At 39.2% G+C, this 15,280-nt stretch overlaps 1 protein-coding gene across 18 annotated transcripts in view; it reads right to left on the reverse strand.

The window, feature by feature from the left end:
• The window catches only part of CCDC88A (coiled-coil and HOOK domain protein 88A), a 64,616-nt gene that overhangs the window by 43,867 nt on the left and 5,469 nt on the right, over nt 1–15,280 (reverse strand). For 17 of the 18 annotated variants that reach the window (XR_014850559.1, XM_085054169.1, XM_085054170.1 and 14 more), the window contains 2 exons: nt 5,555–5,663; nt 1,826–1,895 (listed from right to left, as the gene is read on the reverse strand). Coding sequence is in view for 17 of the 18 variants with exons in the window: in XM_085054169.1 (XP_084910295.1) it covers nt 1,826–1,895; nt 5,555–5,663 (179 nt within the window). In the remaining variant the exon portion in view is untranslated. Of the gene's footprint in view, nt 1–1,086; nt 1,273–1,825; nt 1,896–5,554; nt 5,664–15,280 lie in introns of those variants that run through there. The other variant, XM_085054176.1, reaches the window with a different exon arrangement.

Below are 15,280 nucleotides of genomic sequence, written 5' to 3' on the forward strand. Positions count from 1 at the left end.
ACCAAATCCAAATCAAGAGTTGACTTTTACTCTGGGGCTTGCCTTGCTTCAACCAGATTTACACAGCAAGTCTCTCCAAAAGTCACTGAGGTTTAATTTCCCTGCACTTGCCCAAAGAAAAGCTTAAAAATCCATGTAAGGATGAGATCCTTTTCCAAGTTGACACAGTAAGAGCAGTTCTAACTTTCAAAGGGGAAAGGTTCTGGATGGAACCCAAAAGAACAGATCTATCTTCTGGTTCAGACCAAACTCCGTGATTCAATTCGAGCAGCAACCTGAAACACCTTCAAGAATGTTGTCCAAACATAGCAATTTCTTAAAAGAAGAGCTACACTGCAGGAAAGTCCAAATTTTCTCACAGATCCTACAAAATCCCCACACAAGAGCAAAGCACACACCAGCAGAAGTTCCAGCTGCCAAACCACAGATCCCAAAACACAAAGACACTTCCTTAAGAATTTTATGTACACAACTGAATGCAATATTATCTCTGTGAGGTTTGATAGTGCATTTTCAATAAAATGTCATCTTATACTATGCAATACTGTTAAGACATTTTCTCTCAGTATCTTGAACAGAATAAAAAAATGTCACTACACAAACAATACTATGACCTGTTTTCTTTTTAATCTGTTTTTCCAGTAAATCTGGTTTCTAGGCAAATCCATGAAGTCTTTCAAAAACCTTAAGAAAGTCTGGAATCAAAATTATAAAAGCACGATGCATTCTGTTCTTTTGGAAAGGAAGAGACCACATTCACACTTCTTGGTGCATATGACAGTAGCTGCACATAAAAAAACTGAAAAAGCTGTGACCTCGGAAGCAAAAGCAGCAATATTCAAAAGCAGAAAGTAAAAACCAAAAGAATTAAAGCAAGATACCTACAGAGATGGGATATGTGCAGATGGGATATGGAAAATACCAATGTTATGAGCCCTGGCATTGGGAAGTGAGGAAACACAGATGGCTCTTCTGGCTCATGAGGAACCCCCTGTCCCACAGACACGGAAGCGTGGCAGAGAAGACATCCCAAATAAATAAAAACAGCCAGGGGAAGCTACACAGCCTGTTAGAGCAGTTCCTGACCTCTCTGCTGAGGTGTCAGAACATCAGGAGGAGAACACCTGGGACACATTAGACCCAAGTAAATAAATTCTGCCCAATCCATAGTGGCTCCATGCAGGCCAGGTGTGTCTGCTCCCTGCTTCTGGAATTGAGAGCATGGTGCAGAGATTCCCAAGTGGCTGTGGATAGTCAGCTGGCTCCACACAGGCTAATTTTCTTGGTCTGAAAATTGCAACTGTCAGAGCTGGAAGCAGAGAAGGTGGGAGCGTGGAGAAGACAGTGTCAGTTCAGGGGAGAAAGCAAGAAGGTAATTGCAATATCTTTCAGGTAATGATGCAAGAGAAGCGGGAGAGTTTGGGGGAAGGAAAAACAAGGATTAGGAGATGGATCAAGTGAGATGCACTGAACTGCCAATTCCCTCAGCAGGGACATAGGTAAAGAAAAGTTGGAAGTGCAGTAGCTGGGAGTACATGAAACTTTAACTTTGTGCCATCAGTGGTTCACTACTCAGGCTCAATATATCAATCCTAGTGACAGCCAGGGCTGAGACTGGGACAGAACACGTTTTTTAGAGTGTGGACCCTTTGTGTGGACAAAGAAAATCATTGTTAAGTCATTACTCATCATTATTAAACTACTTATTTGGTATTTACACAATCTGCTCTTGAAAGGTTCAATCCTACAGGAATTTTATTTCCAGCAAAAGAATATAAATTATTGCACCAGCATACGTTTTTATCTTAGTTCAATATGAACTTACCAGAAAAAGGATTTTTGCCAATTATCAACACATTTGGCAAAGACATCATGATCAACTGCTGTAAAGTCTCCTATAAAAGTTAATGAAAATATTATTTACATCATATCTACTGAATGAAAGCAAACATCAAATACCAACAACCATGAAAGAGAAATCAGTATTAACTAAACAGTTTAATATTTTTCAGGACTTCATACATACATATTCAATACTTAATTATTTGCACTCTAATTTAAAAAAAACAAACAAGTATGAATTACTTCTGCAAAAGCTTTGTTGTACTGGTTTGCACAATCATCTCACACAGTAAAATCCTCTCGTGGCAATGAGCTGGCTTATGGATCTTAAGCCAACAAGATCCTGAGTCTCAGAATGCAGCAAAACCTTTTAAAATGATTATGTTCATGTTTCCCTGACTAACTTATTGATACAATTTGTTTTATTGGCCCTAAGGTGCATCTCTACTGCAAAAAATCCATTTCCTCTATTTCAGGGTTTCTCTGGCCTAGCCAAAACATGGATGTGAAAATCCCAGGGGTTTTTGCTGCAGTGACACTGGACCAGCTGTGACTATAAGGGCACAAACCCCTGTCTGCACAATCCCATGGAATTTTAGCTTGGAAGCACCACACACCAGCTCTGCCTATCTGCTCCGTGGATTCCATCAATGGAGCTCCTGTAATGGCTGTAATCGGGTCAAATCCCCAGTCTAGACAGAGCCTAATTCTCCTGAAGCAGAATAGTCTTTCTCCTGTTCCCAGATGTTTACTCCCAGCAGATGCCATCCTATAGTGAGGCTTTTTGTTTTTCCACAGTGACAGATCCATTACTATATAAAATATTCCTACTCAAAAGCAACATATTACAGAGCAGCCCAAGACACATATCAGGTGTCACATTGTAGGCTAAAACCTAAAAAAGTCCACTTGCTTTTGGCCAAATTGGAAAAGGACAATATTTCTTGAAAAACACCTGTAGAAATTATTACCCATACCTATATTTAAAAGTTCCCACCAGTTAATATAGGACATTAAAATTGTATCTCAATTGATTAATAGCAGATTGCAAAATACACATTTCCTATGGACAGACCTAAGACAAATTATAAAGAGGAAAACAACAGCTTTGACCCCTCAAACATCATTAATTTCAACCAACCATGACACCTGTACTCCTCAGACTTGGATAAAAGCTATTTTCAAACAGAAGTAAAACACAAAAGGCACCACAGGATGTTTTAAAGCAATACAGAACAGATAAAATACAATCAATTTAATGAGCACTGACAGCTGCTATGGAAGAAAATCACATATTTTTACAAAGTGGGGGGTATTTTTGGGGGTATTTTTTTGGAAATGCTTCTATCATAAAGCTGATCATACATCATAAGCAGAGTATGAGCAGCAGTAGCCAAAATATGTGTCCTATATGGACATGATCACCTGTTCCCTTACAACACCTCAGCCTTGCTCCAGAGCTATCTGACACCTTTCCTGTCACTCGCTGTCACCTTCAGCACTGGGCTTGCTTGCACAGACTTTTACAGCTCACTAGCATTTGTTTTACTGAAGATTTTCACATCCTCAGTCAAATCTGCTGCCAGAGCACACGTGGGAGACACAGAAGCTCACTGGATCAAACCTCTGAAGCTCACCCAAACTTTTAGGGGGAATCAGTTGTCCTGAATCAGCTGCTGTGACCAGTTCCACACTCACACTGCCAAGAAATGTATGCACTCAAATTACTGGCTCAAGACCAGAACTGTAATTCCAGAGAGTAACAAAAATGATGCAGGAACAAAAAAACTTGGCCAACTAACATAACACCTTAATTTTGAATGTTATATTCTACCAGTGCAGGTTTTTTGACAAGTACATCCACAGTACTGATGCAATTAATTCCCTAAATTGAGAGAAGGTTTTCTGCAGATACTACAAACCAACGTGGAACAAACCAGCATGGATAAGATCACAATGAGAAGTGCTAAGAGTCAGCTTAACATCATGCTAGAAATTACAAATCACCACATGCATCAGTGTCTGATTCCACCAGTCAGTAATATCTTCCCTCAGTACAGTGAGTGCTCTCTGTGTCCCCTCCCCTGGGATCCCAGGCATCCCTGGGAACACCCCCAGGCACGCTGCCTGTACACTCAGCTTTCAGGAGCACTCTGGTGTGAGGCTCCTGCCTCACCCCAGGCTACCAGAGACCTCTCAGCTTGATTCCAAGGCATCCATCAAGCCCCAGCTTTCCTGCCTTGGGGAATTTCACAGGTGACAGCAACTCAACTGACCTCTCGTGAAACAGCCTTTAACACTTCAACTACCACAAAGCACAAATCCCCCTGCAGGCACGAGGGGAGTGACCATCTACACATGTAAAAAGCAATTTAAAATCAGGGGAGCTCTCCAATTTGGAGAGTAAATGCCTTTACTTCTACTAGAACAGCAGCCCTGCAATGTTTGCATGGTCCTTCACATGTGACCAAAACCCTGAAGGATGAGAGAGGGACAAGGGGGGGAAGTGTGTAAAACACTTAAAAGGGCAATTCAATACAGCCTGGACCATTAAAGGCATGGTGACTGGCTTTAACAATTCTTAAGTAAGAATACTTTTTTATTTTATAATAGTTCTAATAAACTTATTTCTATCTCAAAGGTTTGGAGCAACATCCACAATCCTGAATCACCCAAAGGTACCTAAATGCCAGCAATTCTGCCTGGAACTGGAGCACTTGGACTGGTTGCTACCGTGGGGCCAATGCAGGACAGGGAATGCTTTGTATTCCAATACAGATCAATCCTGTCAGTGCTTGTGCCTTCTGTTGCACCAGTTGTGGAACACTAATGCCTGCTGGAAAGTGACTTCCATTAGGAAAAGGCAAAGCATATGGGCCTTAGCAGGCAGCACGTATATCCATGTGCAGGGGCTGCCCAGGAGAGAAGGGCGGGAAGTGCTGGGAAGTTGTTCCGTGGTTGGTCCCAGCAGTGACAGCTGGGAATTCTCAGTGCACTCAGAGTTTTGGAAAGCACACACAGCAGGAGAAGCAGACTTCAGTGCAGGCTGGGCCACGATGTGTGCAGAGAGGCAGAGCAAAGGTTTCCTCCCAGGTCTGTGCTCTCCTGCCAGGAAGGAGCAGGGAAGTGTGGAAGGGCGCTCAGAGCCACACTGAGGGGACACTGGTGACATCTACAGTGCCCAGCTGTGGCGTCTCCATGTGTACAACACCCTATCCTGCTCTGCAGCCAGAGAGCACAGGATCAGCTCCTACTACTGCACAAAACTTCAGCTCTTTTATAGCTCTTAGATCCTCACCGTATTTACTACAAATTCCCAAATTAATCCTAAGCTCAGTAAATTTCATCACACTCCTAGAAGAATTTCATTTACAAGACTAAATGCACATGGAATAGCCTCTCTCACTGGCACAAAACTTTCTGAAGTTTTGAACTCAATTCTGAAAATACAATCAATAATACCTTCACGTACTACAGGAGTAACTGAACACACAGCATCAATTCTATAAATACATCATCATTCACATACCAGTGTTTCCACACTACCTCTGTACCAGTAAATAGTGATAAAAAATTTGACCATATATATAAACAACCATCCACACATGTATCTCAAAACACTGATCTTATTTCTGTTACACTTAAAGCCATAACAATAGAAGAAAATGAAGAAAATTCCAGGCTAAACATAACACAACAAACAATTACTCACCTGATAGTAAGTTTTTATTTGTTTCACCAAAATAGACAAATTTTGAATCCTTAATGATGCATCATTGTTTACTTTTTTGTTTATCCTCTGATTAGCAGACTTTGGATTGCTGCAAAAAGAAAAAAAAAGAATAAATTAAACACAGTGATCATTAATCTTTAAAGCTTTCTCTATAAAACAAATGCTATAGTTAATGTGCCAGCACAACCATTCCTTGTCTTGATTACCATGCCTTGTTTTTCTCTCCACAGATCAATAAGGAGTTGTGGAAGATGGAAATAGCTTGAAACGTGTCTCTGACACAGCCAGCCAGCCCCATGCTCCTGTTTGCCATCAATGAAGTCTGGAAGTGGGAGCAGCCACCACAGCTCCTGAGGAATGGGTCTGACAGCAAAGTTTTTGTGGCTATATGATGTTATTTTACTTCCATGAGGCACAAGAAACAAGATGTAATTTTTAAATTTTAGAGCAATATGAAATACGTCATGCTAACACTCACTAAATTATTTTAAATGCATTTACAGATCGATGAGATGTGTCAACAAAGGGATTATTAATTGGAGTTTTTGTCATGCAATATCATATACTACCAGATTTTTCTCTGGTTTGCCTTGGCTTGAGAGAGGAAATCAATCACTTTTCCCTTCACAAAGCAGAAAGGCTGTGAGGAAATGCAGATGAATCACCCTTCTTCAATACCTCATAACCAACACACCAAGCTATTAACACTCACAGGAGAGCACAACAACCATTTGCTGGGATTTTTCATGGAAAACCATGCAGAATTAAAGCTCCCCCCACAAAACTCTCTGAAATGTTTAAAGAGTTCATAAGGGATGGCCAATGTGAAGGTTCTTACTTTTACAGAGATGCTTGATACAGTTGCACAATGCAACTTTAGATATTTCATGGTATTATTGTATTGTTTAATGATATTATTAACAGATAAACGGGAGCTGGCTGGGATGCTGCACTCAGAAAGAAACTACCAACTCCTCCCTGTAGGGATTTGTGTCTGCTGGCTCTGGTTTTATTCAACATTGTCATTAATGATTTAGACAATGGAATACAGAACACACTTTTCAGAACTGCCACTGGCAAATTCTGGGAGGAAAAAAAACAAAAAGAACTTTCAAAAAGTACCATGGCAATGGAGAATGATCCTGGTAATGTGCAAAAGTAATGGAATTCAATAACTCACACACAGGCAAAGGATTAACATCAGAATCAAATGCAGAAAGAGGAGTCATTTGCTATAAAACAAAAATGGCTTGAACAGTGTGGTATTATGACTTACTCTGATGCAATTTATCCCTTTGATTGGTAGTTTCACTCTCTATACAAAAATTATGTATTTTTCACTTAAATTTAAATCACCTACACAAACTTTTTTTGCCTTTTACACCTTGCTTAACTTTTAGCATATTACCTATTTTTTTTTAAAGATATATCTAGGTCTTTTCTTCAGTTTATTGCTATCAGCATTTCCTGGTTTGTAAGCATAAATAGAAATAATAAAAAAACACTTCTGGGAAAGGAAGTCAGGTCATACAAAAAATGTACCTCCAACACACAGACATTTTTAAAATAAAAGGAGTAAGCAGAACATCTTTTTTCTGTATTTATTAATATAAATCTAGGAAAATTAGGACAGGCATAATTGCCTCATTCCTAAATGCTCATCACCACGTTCCTAAAAATACTGTAAAAAATTAAAGTATGTTTTAGAATACATTAGCCTAAACTGTGTGACTAAGATGTGACCTTGGGTTTATTAGTTCAGCCAACCTGTAGCTGTAAAAGCAACCAAACAGGCTAAAAATAATTATGCTGTGCAGATGTACAGAACTGGACTCCTTTCCACACTGAATTCATTCAAATTTGTTAAAATCAGAAGAGAAAATCCACAATAAATCCTGCTGACCTACAGAGATCAGCTGAAGTCTCCTATTTCTACATTCATATCTCCCAAAAGGCCGATTTGGGCCCTTAATCTTCATCTTTAATCTTAATGACCATGGGATTATCTCTGGGCTTTTTCATCATCTTCAGCAGCATTTCTACAGCCACACATTTCAGATGCCTCTCCCTTCAGAGCACTCAAAACAGAGGGCACTGGGGTTTCCTGGATATTGTAACAGCTCTCATTTTAGCATCAACACGAAAATCAGTGTGCAAGCACAAGAACTCAAAACACAAACGTCATAAAAGCTCAGGCTTTACATTTTCTCATTTCAAAAGCTGTATTACAATATTGAGATTGATCCTGGATGAACAAAAACTTTTAACATTTGCAGAGCACTGGATCTTCACGACACAACAGGGGTATCAGCCCAGCCAAGCAGGGAAAGGCTTGGGCTGCTTTAACAACCTCACCTCCCTCTATGACAAACTGACCTGCTCAGTGCCAAAATGATTCATTCCCATAGCTTAAAACAGAAAGTTGGGGGGTTGTTTTGGTTTGGTTTGGCTTTTTGTTGTTGGCTTAAATTGCAGGAAGCAGTTTACTGAGGCTGTGAATTTTTGCTGGGAAGACTTGGGCCACAGATGTGCTCTGGAACTGTATCTTTACCACTTGAAAAAACTCCACAGTCAAGTTACAAGAAGCTCTGCTAGCGCAGATGATCAACAATTAAAACCAGGATGTCAGCCTTGGGACAACCTGGTGCACAGAACAAGTTTATTTTAATAATTTTAAACTCTTCTGAAAGATGATGGCAAAGGGTCCAACAGAAAGCCCAAACTCCAAGTTCCCTTCACATTTTTCAGCAGAACTTAAAAACAGGTAATGCTAACAAGAAGTTTGACCCTTTGTTTTTGAGGTTCAATCAAACAAAGGTACTTAGATATAAGAACTAACATTACTAATCTCTACCAATCATTTTAAATTTAATTAAAAATTTACCCTCAATAACTCACTACTGGTAGTAAATTCCTTTTACAGTATTTTTTTTGTAATGAATGTCCTCTTGGCTCATTATCCTTCAACCATGGGAGGTCAGTTGTCTTTGACACTCTCAATTAATACACATTAGCCATGACTAGGATGAGTGACTTGGCAAGAAAATTGTTTCCAATGCTTCCCAGAGTGAAATCCTGCTCCCAGCACCTTCCAGTGCAAACATGACTTTACCTCTGTACTACAGTAATTGAGACCTTTCTAACCACATTATGTCATTAAATGATTATAAACACAGACTATTTATAGACTGCCTACTAAAATGACCCACACACTGAAAAGTAAATGCTTAAAACCAAGGCATTCTTCTACCAAGTGGCTTCTGTGCTTGTATTTAGCAGAGTTGCCTACTCTTCAGTCACTGATTTATTTCTACCTTTCAGACTGTGTTAGAACTGTCAGGTCTGTGGATGGAACAGCCAAGCCCAGACCTGACAGATCCCTCCTCACACCACTGTCACTGAAACGGCCATGATTAGCACCTTGAACACAAGATTCCTTATTTAAAACAAAACAAAACAAAAAAATCCTAAACCCACCTTCACTCCCAATACTGACAACCAGGTCTCATTTTCTTAAAGACTCCAACTTTAATGCTCAGTAGACTCCTTAATCCACAAACCAGCATTTTAAATATTCTTCAATTGGTCAGTACAGTACATCATCTTAAGTACTGATGTCTTAATTTGTCCCTCTCTAAGAGGAAATAATACAGCAGGATGCTGGCTACACATTTCCACTATATTTTGTTTGTACAATTGTATTTTTCAGGCTGATCCAAGAAAGGGCATACTAATTTTTTTACTAAGCATGAAATCTGATGTGCAAATATTTTTCACACAGAAAGATAAAATTCTAGACATGAACTGCCAAAACCTGTAGTGCTCACATGCGTGTCTTTAAACCAGTTTACATTTTTTGAAAACTAATTTATTAAAGATTTTAATGATGTGCTTTTTACCCATATGTTGAACTGTTGAATTTTTATGACCAGTAAAATGTTTATAATGACAATATTTATATTAATGCAAAACAATTCTGTTTATTACAATACATTAGGTCCAATGACACTGAAACAAACTGGTGGGAATACAGGCTGCAAATTAAACAATTTTGGAGATAAACTGGTTCGTAAAATAGACCTTTGTAAGACACAGCTTTAAAAAGCAGCTTTTTAAAACCATAAGATTCTAGAGGCTACTGTGAGCATTTTAAAGGCCATCCATGCTCTCAACTGCTCCTTTTATGAGGTGGGGATACTGAGCTGCTTCAGTGGCAACAGCCCAGCAAAATAGGGCAAATTTGTCTAGAAGTCGATAGGAAGCAGAGCGGTAAAAGATACCCTTAAGCAATTTTACATTTAAGAGCAACCTACTTATGACAAGATACATTAATTTCAATAGCAATAAAACCAGACAGGAGCATCTATTCCAATAATGCATTAGTTTAAAACTCCTGATTACAGAGGGAACTTCAGTGATTTTGAAATACTACCAGTGTCATGAATCACAGATTGAGACTTCATATAATCAAGGATTATGTGCCTTTAATTTTTCATTGACCAAAATCTATCAGAAATGGGAATGTGATAGCTTAATGGCCTCATGCTTAAATCTATGCAGACTGCAAACCAGTTGTGTCCTCCCTTGCCATCTGTTCCTTGATGGTACTTAATGATTAAGTCTGGTATCATAATGGACCCTAATTTTTAAATATACCATTGTTTGAATGTGTTTGGTGAGTTCAGTGAAATGCTACCCTGTGGTTTAGTCTACAGTAGCACAGCATTCACTTGTACAAATAAATGTTGCTTGCCTAATAAAGTTTTTTTTTCTGCAAAATCCTTTTAACTGGAATGCTGAGGTTCATTCTTGGTATCTGTCAAATATTTCAATAATTACTGATAACAGAGTTTTGGGATAGATTTCAAGAAACAAAGCAGTATCGCCATTATTTACTATTGGCAAGAAAATAATAAGCATGCTCAAAACAAAGATTTAATACAGGAGTGTCATTTTGCTGACAAAACAATTAAAAAGTCAAAACTGGAAAAAAACTGATAATCTTCAAATTGCTTAAACATTTGACAATCTACCTTTTACTTGTACAACACCTGTATTTCTACCCTAGAGACCAATTGAGCAGCAAGCAATGTACAGCTGAAATGGTCATGGAGTCCTAGAGATATATGCTCAAACATATGAAGATTTCCCAAGCCCTGAGACACCCTTTGCCACAAAATCAGTATTAATACCCCAGTTTAAGGGCACTTTGCTAACTGTGCCCTTAGCAAGGATAGACAGGCTGTGTGTGCCAGAAGTTCAACAGCTGAATCCAATGTTTTCTGCCTCGTGATCATGCAAGCTTTAGGAAGCAGGCCTGACATCAAAAGTCTTTTGGCCCTTGCACAAAACCCCACTTCCTAGGATTATGTCCAACATCATAAACTGTTAGGAGGCTGAAGCCCTATGCCTACTTAAAAAATAAACAACCAAACCACGACCAACTGGCCTAACCCAAACGGAGCGGCTGGTGGGGATCACAGGGAGCACTGCCAAGAACACATCCATGAATCCTGAGCATATGCAGACAGCTCCCCTGCTCCCAGCCTCAACTCAGCATCCCAGTGGAAATTCCTATTGTTTCACTGTGACCTTGCCTATTCTTCTCCTATCACACTAAAAGGTACAATGTAAAAAAATTGAGCTTTTTGCCAAAAACTGAACCTAGTGAGTTGCTACTGACTGCACCAAGTACCCTGGGTGAGCTCCCCACAACAAATCAATGTGGAGCAGCCTCTGCTCCACAGCTGGGACAAGTTAAACTGGCTGCCACCAAATTAACAAGTGTCACTCACAGCAAGGAAAATACATGGGAACGAGAGCAGCACAGAATATTTAACACAAACACACCTAGGTATTAAAAATTTGAGAATTCCTAGAAGAAACATCAAGAAATGAAACTTTTTTTTGAGGAAACATATGAGAACCAGAAAGTCTGACAAAGTCACTCCACTCCAACAAAACTAAATATTGTTCAAGGGACATCTTGTTGGTTGCCTTGGTTGGTTTTGGAGAGCTTTATTAACTACAAAAGGTTTAGCAGGAAGTATCATTTGAAAAGGGAGAACTAAACTGTTGTACCTATACCACACCACTTTCCAAATTCAAGTAAACTTCAAAGGTGCCCAGGATGCAAGAATGTACAGGCCAAAGGTGAGGAAAACAAGATGGACATGCTACAGAAGCAAAATACTGAGGATCACAAAGACTGAAGTTTTGACTTCTGCCTCAAGCACTGCATGTTATTTTCTCTCTCATGATCAACACTTTTTACTTCTGAAGCGAGTTCAAATTTTCAAGATCTATTCAGCTCAGCACTAATTAAGAGTGGCTGAGAACTACTTGACTTTGTGATTAACACCTCAAAGCAAGTGACCACAAGAACACTGCAAACATTGCCACCCCCAGTAATCCTGTGACAACAGTAAGATCAGCTTTACACACCAGCACTCCCAGATCTGCATCACAAGATGCAGCATGACTTGGCACCAAACATCCCAGGGCACTGGAGTGAGGAAATGTTTTCACAGTACACCTTGGGAGGATCATTCTGCAAACATGAAGGTATTGGTTTGGAAGAAACATCAGGAACAGTTATAAAAGAAGCAGAATAGGACCAGCAAGTTGTCATCCCTGCCAGGAAGCAGCAAGCAGTACAGAAGAGAAGACAATAAACACTTATTGCCCTGAGCAAATGACATTTGTGGAGCTAACAGGCTTTCTAATACATTTAAAGTAATAATATAAGGGGAAATTACTATGTAGGATTTAAAAGAAATACACATTTATGCAGTCTTCTTTATTTAAGCTTAAAAAAAAAAAACTTTTAAGAGACATTTGCATGTTTTTTTCATCTCTCCCAACAAACAGCACCACAGCAGCATGTACTTTGCTTTATTTGATAATCATAGCACTACCAAAATAATTCCTCCTTTGAAAAACTTGGAGATATGTTCACTCATTTTACTCTTGACTTTGAACTTGGCTGAAGCTACAAATCCTCAAAAAAAAATTAGTTATTACTTCAGATTCACAGCAGTCTGACCACAGGTAACCACCTCAGCACTGAGTATTAATAACTGCAGGAAACACTGATGTGTGATCACCCAAGTGAGATGGCATCAAAGCTACCCAAATAATGTAGTTTTAGTGACTAGAAAGATCTTCAGTTATAAAAATAGCACCACATAGATTTCCACTAAATACTTCTGGTTAGAATGCTATGACTTTAGATAATTTCCCTTCCTTTCAAAGGGAAACAAATCCTCTATAAGTAAAGTATTAACAATAAAATACACATTTTTATCCTTCTCCACACTAATTTTTAGACTAGTGTCTATATTTATTTACATTCTCTCATACATCTCCTATTATCAGTATTCTGGTTTTACCCAGCACACACAACACTCCAAATATACAGCAAGTGTATTCCCAAACTACCAGGAAATTCCACCAGACACTTTTTGCTCAGGGGCTTATTTAAGAAAAACAAAGATACCACACAGAGAAAAACTAGAGCAAATATTTCCCTGAAGCTTCAACCAAGATAAAATTCTGTAATAAACCTAAGCAGACTGTCTTGTATCACCACAGGAAAGGAAGCCAGTATTGGAGTGTATCTAAATGTGTAACACAGATTCCAAGATTCACTCAATGGCCAGGAATATGATAAACACCATTTATGAGTTCACCCCTTACTATTTCCCAGTCCAAAAATACAACACCAGATAATTTTTGCTCGGGTCAAGCAGTAGCCTTGCTTCAATTCAAAGCCTTGGCATCAATTAATCCCATGAAATGAAGGGGAGGCATTTTGCAAACAGTGCTCAACAACAACTGGCTGTGGAGCATCTTCAGGACAAAGACTGGACTCTAAAACAAAGCAAACAAACACAGGGACTCTCACACAGTTTTTCCCAAATAATCTTTGACCACTGGGGTCATGTGCTCAAACAAAACAGCATTTTGGAAAAATGTCTTGATCCCTAAATAATTACTACCTAGGGAAAAGTGGTGCATTATGAAAGACAAGGAAGGCAACAAATTGCTATTTAGCGTAGAGAAAAAAGAGAAGCAATCAAAAATAAGAGGAACATATGAACAAACACAAAATTTAAAAGTCTTTTCTTAACAGAATAAACAATTTAGGGAAATCAAGAAGTAAGCTTCTCAAATTTGGTATAGGATAGGATGAACTTGATTGAGCAACCAGATTCAGTTAACTACATCAGTTTTTAAAAGAAAGATCAGAGCACAGCAATACTTTGCAAAGGTTTGTGCTGCAGAGATCCCCAGAGCAGCCATGAAACCTGACGAAGCACAGCCTTGCCAGTGGATGGTGCAAGCTGATCAGCCAGGTGTCTGCAGCTAACCTAAAACTCTGCATTTTACTGCTGCCATTATTCTCATGGAGTGCTTTGAAACAGCACACAGAATGTGACTGAAAAGCAAAATGTTCTGAAAATGAAACTGTAAAGCCATAGTAAATATATATCCTTTCCTTGCCAGAGAATGCTTCCAATGCTGAGACCAATTACTTTGATTTTACATCTAAGATGGCTATTTATGGAACAGGTAGACAGACTCAGTAGAAGCCTCTGAATTTATTAAAAAATGGGTTTTAATCCATCTTGTATTCCCTGGCCCCAGTTGCTAGCCTAGACTAAGGATGGGGTAAGTAGTAGGCTACCCAAAGAAATGAGGAGACAGAGTCAAAGAAAGATAATCAAGATGGCACATAAGGAGAGAGGAAAGAAGTGGATGTATATATGTTGAAGAAGATTAGATTATTTAATTCCTAATCTTCAAAATTTTACAAGGAACAAGAATGAACTACAGAGTAGTTTACTGCTCAGAAATAAAAGAGAGTAGCTAGGATGAAAAAAGGTAGACATCAGCTATGGATAAAGGTAAAAAACATAACAACAAGCAGTAAAACACAGACATAAACCAAGATCAAACACTTCACGCATTCCATGTTCAAACCATGCAAAAAAACCCTTTATCTATCAGAAACTCAAGCACTTCACCAGTGCAGGTATCAGCCTACGCCCACCTCACCTGCCCAATTCCAACCTCACTGCAAGCTGATGGTCCAGGCTAAGATTATTCATCATTACACTAAGAAATACATGTTCCTTCTCTTTAATCAAAAGATTTTAATTCCAACAGTCCTGGTGCACATTATGCTGGGCCACTTATTAAAGAATTTGCCTGTTTGCAACAAAAAGGTGAGGTGACAGCTACAAATTCAGCTTTCCTGAAGAAAAATCTCAGCCCTGCTGCTGCAGAACTACTCTTGAGAGCAACAACTCTCACAGAGTCCCAGTGACACCTTGTACCTGTGGAAACCTGACAGACCACATCTGGGAAGTGTGAATCTAATCCATGGAGTGATAAAGGTGTACTTAATAATATTTGACCTTTTCTTAAAATACACGTTCTACTGCCAGAGTCACCGATTTCCTTCTCCTCAAAACTCTCTTCCATTTCCCCACCCAACCAGTGCCTGGCTGAAGCTGCCTCTCCCCTGCTGGTCTTCCCAAGAAGGAGTTAATTGGATTGAGTGGCTGTTCCTGCACTCTCTCACAGAGCCAGGCAGCTGGCTCCAGCACTGGAGACAGAGTCCAGTTTTCAGGGAAAGATATAGGCAAGCCAGAAGTATGGGCTGGCAAGCTCAACTGCTCGGAAAAAAGCACACAAGTG

Source organism: Lichenostomus cassidix, chromosome 3, assembly GCF_008360975.1.
Source record: "Lichenostomus cassidix isolate B80296 chromosome 3, HeHo_3.0, whole genome shotgun sequence".
Classification (NCBI taxonomy): domain Eukaryota; kingdom Metazoa; phylum Chordata; class Aves; order Passeriformes; family Meliphagidae; genus Lichenostomus; species Lichenostomus cassidix.